At 46.6% G+C, this 18,432-nt stretch overlaps 1 protein-coding gene across 1 annotated transcript in view; it reads right to left on the bottom strand.

The window, feature by feature from the left end:
* The window catches only part of ptprga (protein tyrosine phosphatase receptor type Ga), a 203,564-nt gene that overhangs the window by 35,058 nt on the left and 150,074 nt on the right, over window positions 1-18,432 (bottom strand). Inside the window, exons 6-8 of the mRNA XM_080845877.1 lie at window positions 15,340-15,406; window positions 9,200-9,357; window positions 5,648-5,840 (exon numbers count right to left, since the gene is read on the bottom strand). Coding sequence (XP_080702003.1) covers window positions 5,648-5,840; window positions 9,200-9,357; window positions 15,340-15,406 — 418 coding nt within the window. The remainder of the gene's footprint in view (window positions 1-5,647; window positions 5,841-9,199; window positions 9,358-15,339; window positions 15,407-18,432) is intronic.

Raw genomic sequence — 18,432 nt, 5'->3', positions numbered from 1 at the left:
TGCTTGTGTGTGTGTATGTGTGTGTGTGTGTGTGTGTGTGTGTGTGTGTGTGTGTGTGTGTGTGTGTGTGTCTGTGAATGTCCTCTGCAGCTGGGAAGCATATCCTCTAGATAAGGCAGAGGAGGCAGTGGGTTGGCTGTCAGTTGGGGCGACGGCGCTGTGACTGTTATCAGGGAAGGAGCGGCGCTGGGTGACCTGCCAATCCACATCAGGCCGCCATCTGAGGGGGGCTCACACCCAGCTTGGGACTCGCCACGCCGCCTCAACCAACGCCTCACCAGCAGAGAGGGAGGGAGAGAGAGAGGGAGAGAGAGATGGAGGGTAAGAGAGAATAAGAGAGATGGAGGGAAGGAGAGAGAGCGAGTGAGTGTGTGAGAGGTGGCAAGAGAGACAGAGAGGGAGCGTGAGTGAGAGAGGTGGAGGGTAAATGGTGGAGGGTGAGAGAGATGGATAAAGGGGGAGATGGAGATGAACTCAGACAGATAAACAGACAGGTGAAGATGGACAGCAGGAAAGGGGTGAGAGAGAGAGAGAGAGAGAAGGAGGAAAGTAAAAAGGAAAGATGAAGTGAGGCTGAGTGATAACAGTCCGACACAGACAAAGTGACGGAGAAACCAAACCAAAGAGAAAGAAAAGAAAGAGAGTGTGCTTGTGGCGATCATTGAGTTCCACCTGGCGGCCTCTGGCCTTGATGGATTAGCTCTGCTAACTTTGGGAGGGCAACATATGCTAGCACCATTCATTTACCTACAGCGACAACTCTACTGCCATCACACGTCTCACACACAACCACACTCATCCACTCACTGTCTTTCTCTCTCTCTCACTCACTTTCACACACACACACACACACACACACACACACACACACACGCATATATATATATATACACTCACTCTCTCTTTCTCTCCCTCTTTCTCACACACGCACACCCGCACGCACACGCACACGCACACACAGACACAGACACAGACACACACAGGGCAAGAGTATGCTGAAGGTGGGGGCTTTACCATCCAGCCCAATAGAGCCCGGGTCCAGATAGAAGAGAAATAGTTGCCTTCAGAGGACAATCCTCTCTCTTGAACACTGAATTCATTTGAAATATGAACGCATTTAATAGCAACAACAGAAACGCAGCTGGCTGGGTTTTGTTATTATTTCTGTTAGTGCAAATGTAATGGTTAAAATATCTGGGGGCATCCAACATTCTCCTTAAATGGAGCTTAGTTGAATTAACAAGCTTGCAAGTTTATTGAGCACTGCAACTTACAACAAACCCAATGTGCTATAAAGCACATACAGTACTAACTACTGACCGGCCTATGGAGGACCAAACCTGCCATAATTACAAATGAATGAATGAATAAATAAATGTCCACATCCATGCATTTAGACATAAAATAACATGTATTCCTTCCAATTCCTATTCCTATTTCTATTACTTTTTCTATTTCTTTTTCTTTTTCTTTTTCTTTTTCTATTTCTTCTTCTCAATATGTTAATGAGATGTGTCAATCAAAAATAGGTAGGCGGTATTTGACACACCATTGGCTAATCGTTTTCAATGCGTTGTATCCGATTATGTTAGCCTTACCTTGCTGTCATGGAAGACATAAAAAGGCAATTGCCAGAGACTTGGCCAGGCTGGCCGATCTCGTTGAAAACTAAAATGTATATCCAATCATACCTTAGCAACCGCTACTAAGAAAAGTAGGTCCGACAACTTTGAGGTCTGAGTAGCATGGCGAAAGTGTGCGGGACTTGTAGATCTGACACAAGGTACCCCGAGAGATTAGAGGGACACGTCGTTTTTGTTCACATTTCCAAAGCCCAAAACATAGGAGGAACGTTGTCAGCTGTGGATTAAACAGTGTGTGAGACCTCACTCCCAACTCAATACATCGCAAAATACACATATGTCTGCTCCAAATCAAATGAAGCTCCTTGCAGTAAGCTAGCTATCTATCTAGCAAACTGCGCTTTCGCTAGTTATGATGACTAACTATCTAGTTGAGAGAACATCCCCTAACATAATTGAATACAACGCATTGAAAACGATTAGCCAATGGTGTGTCAAATACCGCCTACCTATTTTTGATTGACACATCTCATTAACATATTGAGAAGAAGAAATAGGAATAGGAATAGGAATAGAAATAGGAATAGGAATAGAAATAGAAATAGGAATAGAAATAGAAATAGAAATAGGAAAAGGAAAAGGAAAAGGAATAGGAATAGGAATAGGAATTATTTCTGTCTAAATGCATGGATGTGGCCATTTATTTATTCATTCATTCATTTGTAAATATGGCAGGTTTGGTCCTCCATACCGGCCAGCCAAGTCTCTTGCTCCCAAAACATTTCCCTCCCCTAAAGTCTATCTCTTTATCTCTGCTTTCTTAACATCTTCATCTCAGTCTCCGTTTCAGGATAAACGTCCCTTCACACTTTATATGCTACACAAATAATAAATATCCCAAGCTGAAATCTGTAGTTCACAGAAGAGAAACTGTGTTCAAAGTTAAACAGATGCTATTAAACAATACTATTGAATGTGCGCTGATTCTACATTAATTCCGTGATTTTACATTTAAATATCCATTATCACAAGCTTTATTCTATTGAAGCTTCAGCAGCTTCACTGTGATTCTTTTTATTTATAAAAAACCTCGCCCTTTAGCGGCCTCGCCCTTCACATGAGTCATGGTGTAGATATCATTAAAAGTGTGAGGATGGAGGAAGTACAGTGCCCCTTGAAAGCCAACACAATAGCTCAGATCCTACTGCTTGAATCACTGTGACAACACTGATTAACCTACGGAGGGAGAGTTTGCATCATGAACAACGCATAATGACAGCTTCCAGAGGACGTAAAAACAAAACATTACTAATTACTAACAGTATAAACACACTCGTCCATGCACACAAACACAAAGACACACAGACACCTACACATGCACAGAAATAGCTGTGTGGCCTTTGAAAATGTAATCTCTGCGGATTACGAATGAAAAAAAAACCAACATGGCGACCGGAGGCGGCTGGGAAAGTGAAAGCGAGGCGTTTCTCTGTGGTTGCCCCCGCTGCTCGCCTCACCCCGACGACGGAGATGACAGCAGGCTGAATCACAGCAGCTGATACTGGAGCTGAGCTGGGGGGTCACAGTATGCCCTCAGCATACACACACACTCACACACACACACACACACACGCACACACACACACACACACATGCACACACAGGCAAAAACACACATGCACAGACACACACGTCTCCCGTTGTGTTCCTGACTGATCAATTATGGACTAATCAGCTGAGCTACTAATCAGCCACTGAGCGAGCGAGAGAGAGAGAGAGAGAGAGAGAGAGAGAGAGAGAGAGCGAGAGAGAGAGAGAGAAAGATAAAGAGAGAGAGACAGAGAGAGACAGAGAAATAACATGAAAGCTAAACCCTGCACTGAAGGCTTGCTCCTTTCATGCCGTCCTATTTTTGGGGAGTGAATTTCTCAATTACACACTATCCCTCCAGATTAAGGGGCCTCTATTTCATTATTCTCTGCGCAGTGACAATGCACAGTATCGCCAATCAATTTACTACGCCACCGACACAAAAAAAAGGACAGAAAAGGGGGAAAAAATGGAGCGAACAATTGTTTGGGAGCGATAAGAACATTTCTAAGCTCTTCTTCTTGGATGTGCAAATTGCTTCACACCACCAACATGACTTCGAAGGCCAATTACAAACGGCGGAGCTTTTTTCTAGGGCTCGCCAATACAAAATATTTTTCTCCGCTCCAATGGGGGAGGGGGGGGAAGCCGTGGCTTGTTTATGGAGGGAGAGAGGAAGGTGGGCTGAGGAGCCAAGGACGAGGCAAGAAAGGTCCGCCTTAATTGCGGACGTGGAGCGCTGAGAGAAAGGTCAGACCTTGAGGATACTGCTTGGTGGGAGACGCTTCGCACTCCAGCTCTTTCTCACTTTTCTCCCCCTCTGTCTCTCTCAGTTTTTCCTTGTCTTCCTCTCTCTTTCTCACTGCGTGTCTCCCTCTCTTTCTCTCTGTCTTTCCTTGTCTCTCTCTCTCTTTCTTACTCTGTGTCCCTCTCTCTCTTTCTGTCTCCCCCTTTCTTCTCTCACTCTCTGAAGGTGAGTGTAGGGCTGGCCAAGTGCTGTTTGTTGTGTGTGTGTGTGTGTGTGTTTGGGGGGGGGGGGGGTGGTGGCAGTATGGACGAGGATGAAGACACCTGGGGAGTAAATTCTTCTGTTTTTTTGTCATTTTTCACACAGTCACATTTAAGTGGAGGGGGTTCCGCAGAATGGGGCTCTGTTTGCGTGTGTGTGTGTGTGGTGTGTGACCGCGTGGGGATGTCTAGAGGCCCTGTGAGGTAGGTGTAGGTGTGAGCATTTGCTTGTCTGTGATGGCGAGTTGTGCATGTGTTTACATCTGTTTGTGTGTTGCAACACTGTGTGCTGTATGCGTGGGAGGATGTACACTTTTATGTACAGTATGACTGTTTGCCTGTGGATGCACACAGTTTTGTCTATATGTATGCACGTAATACTGTTTTATGTGTGTACCTGTCCTTTGTGTGTGTCTGTGCATGCACATAAATATGTTTGTGTGAGTGTGTATGTGCCTGTGTGCGTTTAAGTGAGTGTGTGTGTGTGTGTGTGTGTGTGTGTGTATGTGTGTGTGCTGGCGTGAGCAGGGGATGTCACTGTGGTGATGACAGGCTGTGCAGGGGAAAGTGAATAGGTGGCATATGGCGCGTCCCTCTCAAGGCCCGTCATTACGCTGCTCATCGCCGCACGCTCATTTTCACGCTCATTTCTCCAGCACGCCCGGCGACACACCACGCTACGCGGCACCATGGAAAAGTGCAGGAATGCAGCTTTCAAGGGCATACCTCACACGCTCCACCCCCCCCCACCACCACCTTGTCTATATTTCACAAACACAAGGCTGAGTTTTTCTCTCCCCATCATACATTTTCATTTACAAACTCTTTTGTGCCTGACAGACAAACAGAACCCAATGAACTAACAGGAAGAATGAAGTCTGGGCTGCTTGGGTGTAGGGAACACAGCCAGAGCAGAAGAAGAAAACAACTAAGCATGCAGACAGACAGGCATGCAGACAGACAGGCAGACAGACAGGCAGACAGCCTCACCAAGGAGTTGAGGATAGGAGGGGAGGCAGCAGAATGTGTAAAGTGACACATGCACGCTGGCGTGGTTGGGACGTGCTCCAGTGTGCTAGCCAACGATGAGCAACGGGTCCGCTCGCTGCCCGGCCACTTATGGTGGGCGAGTGGTTGTGCGCGTGTTGGGCGAGTGTTGGAAGCGGAGAGTGTCAGCTGTGTGCTAGCTCTGGCACCCGCGATAGTGACAGCTGTTTTGCATGGGGATGTAAGCAGTTTGCTGTGGTTTCTCAGACTTATGCCGATAAAAAGACAGCTTGTGTTGGAACGTTTTTTTTCCCAAAACATCGTGATTTTTAATCAAATGCAGTTTTTCCATCCAATTTTCATGTTATGTAAAGGCATACAGTTGAATGGGCTTAAATGACTAATGTCTGATTGGCTGGCAAATATTCACGCTGGATTCACTCCCAAAATGACCTTGTGGACTTGATGGCTGCTCTTACCATTGGAGGACTCTGCTCCGTCAGGGCTCCCGTAGTCGCCTGTCAGGTCGGGCAGCCAGGCGTCTTTGATGGCGGACTTGTAGACCTCGCGGCGGTCCAGGCTCTGGAGCGGGCGGAAGTTGTTCCGCAGGTACTCCACCGACTTCACGTGGTCCTGCTGCTCCGTGGTGAAGATGGAGTAGAAGGCCTCCAGCTGTGAGACGAGCAAAGCAGACAGTGCAAATCAGGCGGACGAGAAAACATCAGAGGCATACTTTAACACAAACACCTCATGCCATTGACATGACTGGCCCTGCTGAACTGATTTATCATTTGGATGGTTGATGGTTATCGGGGAATAAACAGTCGGGAATAATGTGCTCATGTGTTTTTTTTTATTTTCTGAGGAGTCATTTCCCATGGTGGCGTCCATTTTCCTCCAGTAATTCAGTGGCGTGTGTTTGCCCCCGAGGTGGACGGAGAGTCTGGGAGCTGAACAGCCGCCCGCGAATCAGGAGGGAATAGTATGCAAGGCAAAACAGAGACAACACCACGACCAGCTGTCCCCCCCTCCCTCCCCCATACAACACACACACACACACACACACACACACACAGAGACACACACACTAACAGAAACACCCGGCGCACCACTGCACAGCTCAGCATGGCACACCACTGCTTCTGACTGCCAGCTGCACCTTGGGGAGTCATCTGGCCACGCTCAAAGTAAAATGAATGGATAAACAAACTAGCAAACATTCATGAATATTACAATTAGTATGCTGGATTGCACTGGACTGAATGTTCAACAAGGGAGCCTAGCAGAAATGACTGAGAAATGGAGAGTGAAAAAAAAGGGATAAAAACAAAGACGGAAAGAGCGAGCGGAGGGGGGCGTATAGGGAGGAACGTGAAGAGGAAAATAAACAATAAACAAAACAAAACAAAAATATGGGGTAGAAAGTGCTCATCAGAAGAGAAACTGGGAGTTGTTTTTGAATGAAAAGGAGATTGGAGAGTGCTCATTTCCTCTGTGTGATTTCCTGGTAACGCTGTGGGATAAATAGGCAGTTGGTATGGTTACAGAGAGGCTAGGTGGAAACATCTCTCTCCCTTTACCCAAGCAGCCATGTTAATTACACCACCAAAAACAGGCCTGGAGAACACTTGCAGAGCACTGACAGCCTCACTGTGTGTGTGTATATGTGTGTGTGTATGTGTTTGCCTGTGCATGCCCATATGTGTGTGTGTGTGTGTGTGTGTGTGTGTGTGTGTGTGTGTGTGTGGGCTCTGTTATTTTTCAATCCAGACCCCAGGGGCTACAGCAGAGGAAAAAAAGGTTGATGGAGGGAATGCATGCAAAAAAAAACACGCCTGTCATTCCTGCATGCTCCATCCCCCCAGTGCCTTTAAGCATAAAGAGGGCCTTATCAGAGCTCCAAATCAGCCACCACCGCCTGCTCCTGTGCCACTGCTGTTCTGACACTACCCTCCAGTGTTGGCCCACACTTGCACTTGTGCTGTTTCATCAATATGTTCTCCAAAAAAAACCTCCCTTAATCAGAGCCAAATCTGTAAATCCCCAATATGGCAAGGAGCCCTAGTCCCCTACCCCCTCACCCCCTGCCCACCTCATCCCACACGTCCCCTTCGACAACAGATTATATTAGGATTGAAATCTTGCCCTGTCCTCAACAGGGATTTCTCTCTCTCTCTCTCCACCCCCCCCCCTCTTTATGGGTCCAAATCACAGTGAGATTGGAGTGTAATCCTCTGTGAGTGACACAGCTCTTGTCTCAGCCTGGGTCCCCACTGGCTCCAACTGCTCGCCTGGTGAAAAAGGCACTCTTCCCTGGGGGCCCTGGCAGGGCTGTGGGTGGCAGTGGGGGTGTGTGTGGGGTGTCGGGAGGGTTAACTAATCCACTGGTTGGCAACCACGGCAACAGGCGGACCCCCACGTCCCCACAGCTGGGTGTGATATGTGGATGCGGCGGTCCAGATGTTACAAAAGGAACTATTTTAGGTAGAGCTGTCGCCGCTGAAAAGCTGAGCATCGATCAGCTCTAAAAGCCACCCCTCAGCTACGTCTGTCGCTCGCTATGACCTACTTTTACCACTGATCAAGAACAAAGGAGAGAGAGAGATACAGGATAGGAGAGACAGAGAGGATGACAGTGAGAAAGGCGGGTGGGGGGGGGGGGGGGGGGGGGGGGGAGGTGCACGCTGACGTCTTCTATACACTCTATTATCTCTTGTGATGTTTCCATTTCAACAAAAACGCACACAGAAAAAAAAGCAACAAAAGCACTTGACAAGCGCTTAATACATGGAAACGTCTAATGGCCGAATAACAGACAGGCAAGGAGGGGAACTAGTGATGGAGAGAAACGCTGTTTGGCGTTTGATGCCTCCCAATTCATTTAGGGGTTATTACCAGTATCTGTGTGACGACTAGTCCTCCTTTTCTTTTTGACAATGATTCTCCCTTTTCACGTTCGTACATGTCTGCACATCGATTCATCAATCGAGCTGCAAGAATAGGCACCGCCGAGTGACGCAGATTCTTTTGAATTACACTCTATTTATGGAGTCAGGAAATCATCCAAGGTCAACAGAGGATTCAATTAATGCAGCATTATGGGGTGGGGGTGTATGTGTGTGTGTGGGGGGGGGGGGGTGAAGAGGCTGGGGGGGGGGGATGTGGTGAAAAAAGAAAGCTCCATTGTACTGCAGTTCAGAGATGACATTTAAACAGACTGCGCTTCAACATAATGCCATTTTTCTCCATTTGATCGCCGATTGGCCGTTGGCATCGTGGCAGTCTCTGGCGGAGGAGAGAGAGTGAAAGAGATAGATAGAGAGAGGGAGAGAGAAGGAAACGGGAGAGGGAAAAAACAGGGGGATTTAGACCCACATGGTTGGCCTTATGAAAGGGAAATGAGTATCTGCTGGATATGAAAGAAAAAAAGAAACGTGTCCCTCTGTGCTACGGGGGAGCCTGCCAGCACCCATTCTGCCTCCATCTCTCTCTCTCTCTCTCTCTCTCTCTCTCTCTCTCTCTCTCTCTCTCTCTCTCTCTCTCTCTCTCTCTGCCTCCACCTCCTGTGCTAAGGGGACGGGGGACCAGAGGCACCAGAGCCCCTCCCGAGCGGTACCACCCCTTCCTCACACGCTCTCGCTGACACAGGGAGAGTCCATCACTTCATCTGTGTTCAGGTTTTACCAACACACACCACCATCGTCCCCCCCCCCCCCCACCCCATCTCCTGTTGCACCCCTAAGTAAACTAATTTAGGCTCATTAGGTTGTAAGTCAGCCAAATGTTCCCCCGTTTCCCCAGCCCGTCTAGTTAACGGCGAGATGCTTGGCTTGGCGAGATGCTTGGCTTCCCTCGGCTGTTAGTTTTGATTATGGAACAGGGTATAGAATTTCTTTATCGAATGCGATGTGCAATTATGCCTGCCAGGGGGGAGGGAGCAGGTAGGTGAGTGGCGTGCGAGAGGAATTTCCCATCTGCGTGTTTGTGAGTTTGTCAGGCTTCATGAGTATGGGGTGGAGGTGCTTGCTCACCTGCTTATAGGACACGAATACCGGCCTGCTGAAGATGATCCACTCCACCACCTTGCTGCAGGGTGGGGTGGTGAGGGAGCCGATGTAGCGGTAGTAGCTACCCAACGACGACGGCAGCAGGTCCCTTAGAATGAAGGGCTCCAGGAACGTCTCTTTCTCTGTATGAGGAAGAAAGTAGAAAGATAATCGTTAGTTATTCGTTCTTTTTCCCACCATGCCATGTGAGCAAGTGCACTGCTAGCTTGTGTTAGCAGCAGAATGTACCCAGTTACCCAAAGAGTTAAAGACATTAGCCACAGCACTGAATGTGCCCCCATCAAATCCCCTGTGACAAGCCTTTGATGCATCAAATGAAGAGCCAGCCTCCCATTAATGACTACAGTCTTTACAGAAGCTGGGCAAATTCTGGCCTGCCATTCGGCACTAGTGCTAAACTAAAAGGTCCCTTGGCAGACATGGCCAAGATTTAGATGAACTCTCTTTGAAGCTGACCAATCTGCCTGCCCACAAAATCTGTAGATTTTCCAAAATAATCCTGTTGTGATTGCAACGGTTATCAGTCAAATGATTGCCCAACACATGGCTGGCCTGGATTTATGATGAAAAAGAGCAAAGGCTGAATTAAAGGATTAGATTTATTTTATTTTATTTCGGAGACACAATGTGATCCCCCCCCCCATCCCAAGACAAATTCAAGATAGCTCAGCACTAGAAACTGAGGATAAGTGATAGGCAGCAAAGGAGGAATAAAGAAAGATAAATGACCAGACCAAATCTATGTGAGCCCACTGCATATCTTCAAATATGTACCTTCTCAGAATAAAAGAAAGCGGGAAATGGAGCGTAGTGTGAGAAAGCACTGCCGACAGCATCAGATGGAAAGTCAATACCCATCATGCAGGAGGATTACAGTCTGTGCTAGAGAGATGACTGTACTACACAGACATGCCCTCCTGCCCCCCACGGGAAAAAATAAAAATAATATTAATCGTCATGGAAAGAGAGTGCCGAGTCAGAGGAGCCAGTGTAGACCTCAAAGCACCCAAGAAAGTGCTGAATTAATGAACTTGTAATTCGCTTTATGAATGGAGCGGGGGAGTTCATTTCGACACTGTCGCCCGAGACATCCAGGAGAGGCAATGGTTCAGTGGGTGAACAATGTACGGCTACTGACACGGCGCACAAAAGAGAGAAAACATTTATTCAAGAGCAAGACGCCGCGCCACATCCATATTGTCGATACGGCTCTCATTATCGACATGCGCCTCGAGATTTCCATCTCCTCCTCCTCCTCCAAAAAAAAAAAACAATTCACGGGAAGTGCTCAATGCCATCAAGTCAGGCCACGCTTCGACACACGCAAAGAGACGCTGAATTGCAGAATGAGTTTTGGGGGCCTCTATCAAAACTCGGTTTTTAATTGCCAACGTATAGTGGAAGACTATGAGACCGTATATCTCCCGCTAAGTAATTGCCTTCCACTGAAACTAATCATATCTCGTCGAGGGGGCTGAAATAAAATTGACAAAAGAGCACGGACGCGTACACACGCCATAACTTATTTCTGCTCCCTGTTCTCCTCCTCGCCCCTGCAGGGATGTGGAACATTAAGCAAATCAATTCCTTCAGCATCCTCTAGGGTTTGGAGCTCTTCAAATGTGCATTCACTGGTAATTACCAGCAGGGCCCTTTTGCGTTTAGAAGCCCTAGCAGAGGCCATATATAAACACCAATTCGGCGGTTAGATTATTTATAGCGAGGAAAACAAAAAGTGAAGTGGAGGACCAAATACGCTAGTCTTTTGTTTGATTTCTGGACTCCCTTTTCCTTGGAGTGCCTGTAATTAATGTTGTGTTCACAGAAAGTGTCGCCAAGGGAGACGGAAGGGGCTAATGACGTTTGTGGCTGCAGGGTGGCATCTAGAGTGAATCACTGAATCACATTGCCAGGGGTGGGTGTGTGTGTGTTGGGGGGGGGGGGGGGGGTGAGACAGAGTGGGGGGTGGGGTGAGAGCACTCCGGCACTTTCTGTCTTCTTTCTGCGACTCCAGCCTGTATCCAGGTCTGTGGGGGTAGTCTTTAAATGCATCAGCAGCAGCTACTGTACTGCCCCCGGCTGTGGCTTTGGTGCTGATAAGGGGACGCTACTGTAAGTCGCTGGCTGGTGCCGTTAGATAAGCGTGTCTCTGAGCATACGTGCAGAAATCAATGATTGCTCATCCACATACTGCGTCACGCGAATGAACAAAACAGTGCATGGATTTTTATTAAAGATTAAGATTACAAGGCAGAAACCCTCCCGAAGGGTCATGTCATGGACATGTGTGTCGGGGTCGCACTGGGGCTTAAGGCAAATCACTACATCTGCTGCCAGACAGGATATCTGCTTAAAGCCAAAAAGACATAAATGGACACACACACACTCTCTCTCTCTCCCTCTCATACACACACACACACACACACACACACACACACACACACACACACACACACAGACACACACACACACACACACAAAATCATACTCCCATGTTTCATCTTGCCAAGTGTCTCTCAATATGTGACTTTGCGCTTAGATTGTGTCTTAGCTCTTAACGTGTAATTAAATATTAAGGGTAAGTAACTTAGAATCATCTTAATGGATGATTACTTAACGAGACAGCCTTCCTTCCTGTGCTCCCGGGAGCTTAAAATACCACGCGTGTATGAGTCAACAGCCATGCTGCAATTAAGCAGGCATCTTTTAAGCACTGGCCACTTTTTTTTTGGGGGGGGGGGGGGGTGATTGTTTTGCCCAGTCCTTTCATACAGTCACTGTCTGGCCCTTTCTTTTCAAAAGAGTGGATCTCACTGCAAGTGTCTTTCCTAATGTTTAATGTGTGTGTGTGTGTTTGTGTGTGTGTGGGTATTGGTGTTTGTGTGTGTGTGTGTGTGTGTGTGTGTGTGTGTGTGTGTGTGTGTGTGTTTGTGTGTGTGTGTATGTGTATGTGTGTTTGTGTTTGTGTGTGTGTGTGTGTGTATGTGTGTGTGTGTGTTTGTTTGTGTTTGTGTGTGCGTGTGTGTTCGTTGTGCGCTGGAGAGGGAGTTCATCAGTAAGTGTATATGATTTTCCTCAGCTTCTCTCAATCTAGTTGTGTTTTCTTCTTTCTCTTTGTAGTCACCATCTTCCACACACACTATAAACAATGTCACATTAAATATCATATGATGGCGTTTCTTTTCTTCCATTCCTGCTCTGAGAAATTAGGGCTCTCGCGGATGATGACATGGAGCCTCAGGTCTGGCAGCATCTCAGGATTTCACAGCCTCTTCATCACTCCGCATTTCAGACTGCGGGATGAGTCAAAGTCGAGTGATTTTAATCAAAGACTATCAGCTGCCTTTAAGCCATGTATCTAAGGCTGGCATTTACGCTAGATTTATTGGGGCCAGAGACAAGGAAAATCACACACACATTCACACACTCTCTCTCTTTCTCTCTCGTACACACACACACACACACACACACACACACACACACACACACACACACACACACACACACACACACACACACACACACACACACACACACACACACACACACACACACACACACACACACACACACACACACACATTCTCAAACTACCAATGCATACATATTACTGGGATGGTCACGCAATTAGTACGATTATTCATTTGAGATATCTTGTTTCAGAACCCAATGCCAAGTAGAAACTCATATATAAATATATACTGTGTGAGTGTGTATGTATACTGTATACATATATATATATACAGCCGCGGAAAAAATTAAGAGACCACTTCAAAATTATCAGTTTCTCTGGTTTTACTATTTATTGGTATGTGTTAAAGTAAAATGTGCATTTTAGTTTTATTCTATAACCTACTGGCAACATTCCTACCAAATTTCAAATAAAAATATTGTCATTTAGATCATTTATTTGCAGAAAAATGACAATTGGTCAAAATTGCAAAAAAGATGCAGTGTCTTCAGATCTCGAATAATGCAAAGAAAACAAGCTCATATTCATTTTTAAACTACACAATACTAATGCTTACACTTAGGAAGAGTTCAGAAATCAATATGTGGTGGAATAACCTTGATTTAAAATCACAACTTTCATGTGTCTTGGCATGCTCTCCACCAGTCTTTCACATTGCCGTTGGGTGACTTTATGCTACTCCTGGCGCAAGAATTCAAGCAGCTCGGCTTCTTTTCATGGCTTGTGACCATCCATCTTCCTCTTGATCACATTTCAGAGGTTTTTTATGGGATTCAGGTCTCGAAATTGGGCTGGCCATGACAGGGTCCTGATCTGGTGGTACTCCATCCACACCTTTACTGGCCTGGCTATGTGGCATGGAGCATTGCCCTGCTGGAAAAAACATTTCTCAGAGTTGGGGAACATTGTCAGAGCTAAAGGAAGCAAGTTTTTCTTCCGGGACAACGTTGTACTTTGCCTGGCTGAGGTTTGTAAAAGACCATAAGGATTGAAAAAAGCGGACTGGAGGGTCTTCTAGTTCGTCTTCTCTGATTAGTCCAATTTTCAGCTTTGCCCAACACATGGTCGTCTGATGGTTAGACGGAGACCTGGAGAGGCCTACAAGCCAGAGAGTCTTGCACCTACTGTGAAATCGGACTCATCAGAGAAGACGAACTTAGAAGAACCTCCAGTCCGCTTTTTCAATCCTTATGGTCTTTTACAAACCTCAGCCAGGCAAAGTACAACGTTGTCCCGGAAGAAAAACTTGCTTCCTTTTGCTCTGACAATGTTCCCCAACTCTGAGAAGTGTTTTTTCCAGCAGGGCAATGCTCCATGCCACACAGCCAGGCCAGTAAAGGTGTGGATGGAGTACCACCAGATCAGGACCCTGTCATGGCCAGCCCAATTTCGAGACCTGAATCCCATAAAAAACCTCTGAAATGTGATCAAGAGGAAGATGGATGGTCACAAGCCATGAAAAGAAGCCGAGCTGCTTGAATTCTTGCGCCAGGAGTAGCATAAAGTCACCCAACGGCAATGTGAAAGACTGGTGGAGAGCATGCCAAGACACATGAAAGTTGTGATTTTAAATCAAGGTTATTCCACCAAATATTGATTTCTGAACTCTTCCGAAGTGTAAGCATTAGTATTGTGTAGTTTAAAAATGAATATGAGCTTGTTTTCTTTGCATTATTCGAGATCTGAAGACACTGCATCATTTTTGCTATTTTGACCAATTGTCATTTTTCTGCAAATAAATGATCTAAATGACAATATTTTTATTTGAAATTTGGTAGGAATGTTGCCAGTAGGTTATAGAATAAAACTAAAATGCACATTTTACTTTAACACATACCAATAAATAGTAAAACCAGAGAAACTGATAATTTTGAAGTGGTCTCTTAATTTTTTCCGCGGCTGTATATACAGTATACATATATATATATATATATATATATATACACACACACACACACACACACACGCACGCACAAAATGGCAGGTTGAGTTTTTCGTTCAGCTGTTCGGAGTGCTCAGTTTAAAAACATCCTTATACCACACATAACAAAAAAAAGTAATTATCTGGAGTCCCCTCCCCTCCCTCCCAAAAAGTAATAAAAGGCTATTTTCACACCTAGACGCATGAGGAGTCAATCATGGGTCTCAATAGGAGGTTAACATCCCAGACAGATGAAACTGGCTCCTCAAAGTGACAATATCTAGAGCCCCTCGCCGACCCCATGACTAAACACCTCTCTCTTCTTTCTAATAGCTTAGTTTGGGCCTGATAACAAGCAGGGCCGCAAAGGCATTTAGGCTTGAAAATAGGTGAATTTCAGAACAAGACTATATTTCCCCACTTTCAGGTAAGACTGACACAGGTCACATGGTGTATTTGCACTACAGGTGGTCAGTAAGTATTTGATTTGGTTTATTTAGCAGACACTTGCTACAAACCTGGAGAAAACACAGGTTGCAGGTGCACATTTGCAGATACACACTTTCATCAGTGTGTGTGTGTGTGTGTGTGTGTGCTCCCAGGCTGCTGAGCCCATGACTTCTGTGTTGTTAGCACCTTGATCAGCCAATGGGAAGCTAAATGACCTGATGGTGGTGGGTATATGGGTCATGGGGTTAGAGCTGGACTCACCGTGATGGACCACTCCTCGGAGGCCGTGGATGATTGGGTCCACAGCCGGATTGTCCTTCAGACCCACCTGCAGAGACAGAGAGGGAGAGAAAGAGAGGAGACACGCTGGTGAGACACACACTAACACGGCAGGGAAAGACTGGGCTTTTGGTTTACCAAGATGAGCCAAAACAAAGAAAGTGTGTGTGTGTGTTTGAGAGAGTGAGAGAAGAGAAGAAGAAAGTACTTATTTTCCACATTGATTGGGGTGAGAGTTGTGTTTGTAAGAGGGGGAGAAGGATAAATAATTTGAAGGGTTGTGAAAAACAAGTAAGGCAGCTCAATGATGAGCGATTCAAAGAAAACACTTTTTTTCAGGGCTCTGAATCAAACCTCAGCTTCACTCTTGTTTGTTGGTGTACCTTGTAAAAATATCCACAAAACTGGTACACTGCGCTGGACTTGAAAACCCACTTTAATTAGAGCCTCTCTGACCATGTAGGTGAAAGCTACCATAAAGTGTAGGAGGCCAAAAGGAGAGCAAAAGCTCCAGAGCCAACCCACCCAGTACTCTGCCTGTTATAGCAGAGATATTTTAGCTTGCAAGTACTCCAACCGGCAGGCTGGAACTCAAGGGCGGCGGTTCTGGACTCAAATCTAGGAGTTTGTGATATTGTGGGATAGGGCATTGGAGCCTCCCTTCCACCCTGGCTTCTAAATCCTGCAAATACTTCTACCAGCCCACAGGCCACACCACAGCTTCCATTGCGGGGCCTGTTCGGTTCGTTTCCCGTTGCCACGCACGCCAGGGCGGAACAGTAAATCTTTCACCAGGGCCTGCAAGGGATCCTGTGTGAAAGATGGACCTGCCCTTTAGCAGTCCGGAGATGAAACAGAATTGAGTATCAGCTCCTCTCGAGGTGGTTTGCTGCTGCCGATCAATGGGCCACGGCACTACGAAGGGAACGGAGGATGGAGACAGAATATGATCGCCTGCCAGCACATTAGCCTTGTGTCTGCAAAGTTCTGTCGGGCTAGGACCAGGGCCAGACCTACCAAGCTAGGGTTCGATGTGGAGCAACTTTCTACCTCTACCGCAGATGACCTCTACCGCAGATCCACGCAACCAGGGTGCAGCCCGTACATCCAGGCCTGTTCTAGGGCGCCTTGCAGACGCACATCAGCCCCCGGGGTAGCTACCACAGTCAAGAAGAATACTGATTTTAAAAAAAAAAAAACACCTTTATTTTTTTCTGGTTCCTTTCCATTGCAGAGTGAGGCATTGATCCAAGCTCCTGGGCTCATGGGGAGGCTGAAGCAGCAAGCAGCGGACTTCAGCGGGCCAGAGACCGGCCGCTGCACTGGTTCAGTTCGACACATGGGGCAGCTGGGCGGGTGGGGGTCAAATTCGTGACCCACCTGCTGTTCAGGATCACCAGTGCAGTGCTTGTCATTTTCTCAGGCAGTGAACTTCACTCCAGACACATGAGCTAAGATCCATCCAGTGATGTTACTGCAGGTTAATAAGTCTGAGCCTAGGGCAAGACTGATCTAGATCTGTGAAGCCATTATAAAGACAGAACCTTACCGTGGAGGACAGCAAATGCGTCTTTACCGCTATTCAGGTTAACAACATACAGCGACAAATGAGCGCATCTTTCCAAGTGTCATAGTTCGGCAGTATTGCAGCACCATTGTTTCTTCTTCCAGCACCTGAAGCCCAAGACCCCCACAGATCCCAACTGGCACAAAAATAGCACCAGAGACCAATTATACATAATATAAATCACACTCATGCAAAGACCACACTCTACTAGCGATTATACATCGAGAGCTCTGTGTGTATCCGACGCAAATGACACCGGAAGACACAGTGAGAATGCTTCAACAGAAAATAGGCCGACCGGAGGCCAAAAGACACTTCATTGAGAGGGATTACTACACTGACACAATATGCAATTGCTTTCGAGTGTTACTTATAGCTGCACTAAACAATAGAGCAATGGCCGACAAGTGCACATCAACCCTCCACAAGAGCACCGCTTCCTCATCTGTATGTTGTCTGTTGACTCTGATGCTAAAAGGATCAGCGACGGCGCTAGCCCTCTACGCAGTGAGGCAGACTGTCTGCTTTTCCCAGTGATTTGCATTTGCAGTCGGAGCCTCTGGGCGTGTTCAACAACTTACTGCTGGTCAAACACTGGCACCGAGTCTGTCTCTCTCTCTCTCTCTAAGCAGTTTCTTTAGTCCTGGAGCCCCTGGACTGTGAATAAGCTAATAAAACTCCAATGATAGATGTTACTACGACAATCCATTTCGATCAGGGAGAGGCAGAGAGAGAGGGGGGTGCAGTCATAAAATCTTTGTTTGTGACCGACGTCTCTGTGCACTCGTCGCAGCCAATTTGTTAGGAACGGCAACGGGGCTTAATGACTGCGAGAGAGATAATTTCTGGGAGCCAAACAACAACACAAGCAACAGCAGTGCATGTGAGATTACATTAGCGTGATGCGTTAGCAGTTTCCTCAATAAAGACATGAGCCATATGCTTACACATATGCAAGCAAAAAGACACACAAACATACACACAAACATACACACACACACACACACACACACACACACACACACACACACACACAGAGACACACAGATACATACACACACACATACACACCAAAACAAACCTTCCCACTTTAAGGACAGAAATACAACAGCAATTAGCATTAAACACAACAGTACAGGCACATTATGGTGAAAGCCTTTAAGTCTTTTGATGCATTGATCTGTTTTTGTTTAAGAGGCTGTGAGAGGGTTCGAGTACTGCAGGCATACTGCTCCCTGTTGAAGAGTTGATCGCTGGTAGGCAGAGAGAGGAGGCACTTTTAAGGTTATCGTCAGAGAGAGAGACCACACTGCTTATAGTGTTGCCTCCTCCTGATAACTCTCCTCTGAGGAGGTGCCAGGCCTGCCTCTGGAGCCCACAGGGGGAGGTTCAGAGAGACAGCTCAAGGGAAATGTCAGTGTATGAGAGAAAGAGAGAGAGAGAGAGAGAGAGAGAGAGTGTGAGAGAGTTGAGCTTGTGTATTTGTGTGTGTGTGTGTGTGCATGTGT

Source organism: Sprattus sprattus, assembly GCF_963457725.1.
Source record: "Sprattus sprattus genome assembly, chromosome: 10".
NCBI classification, from domain to species: Eukaryota; Metazoa; Chordata; class Actinopteri; order Clupeiformes; family Clupeidae; genus Sprattus; species Sprattus sprattus.
Note: the sequence above shows the minus strand (reverse complement) of the source record. Positions and strands in the feature narration are given on the sequence as shown.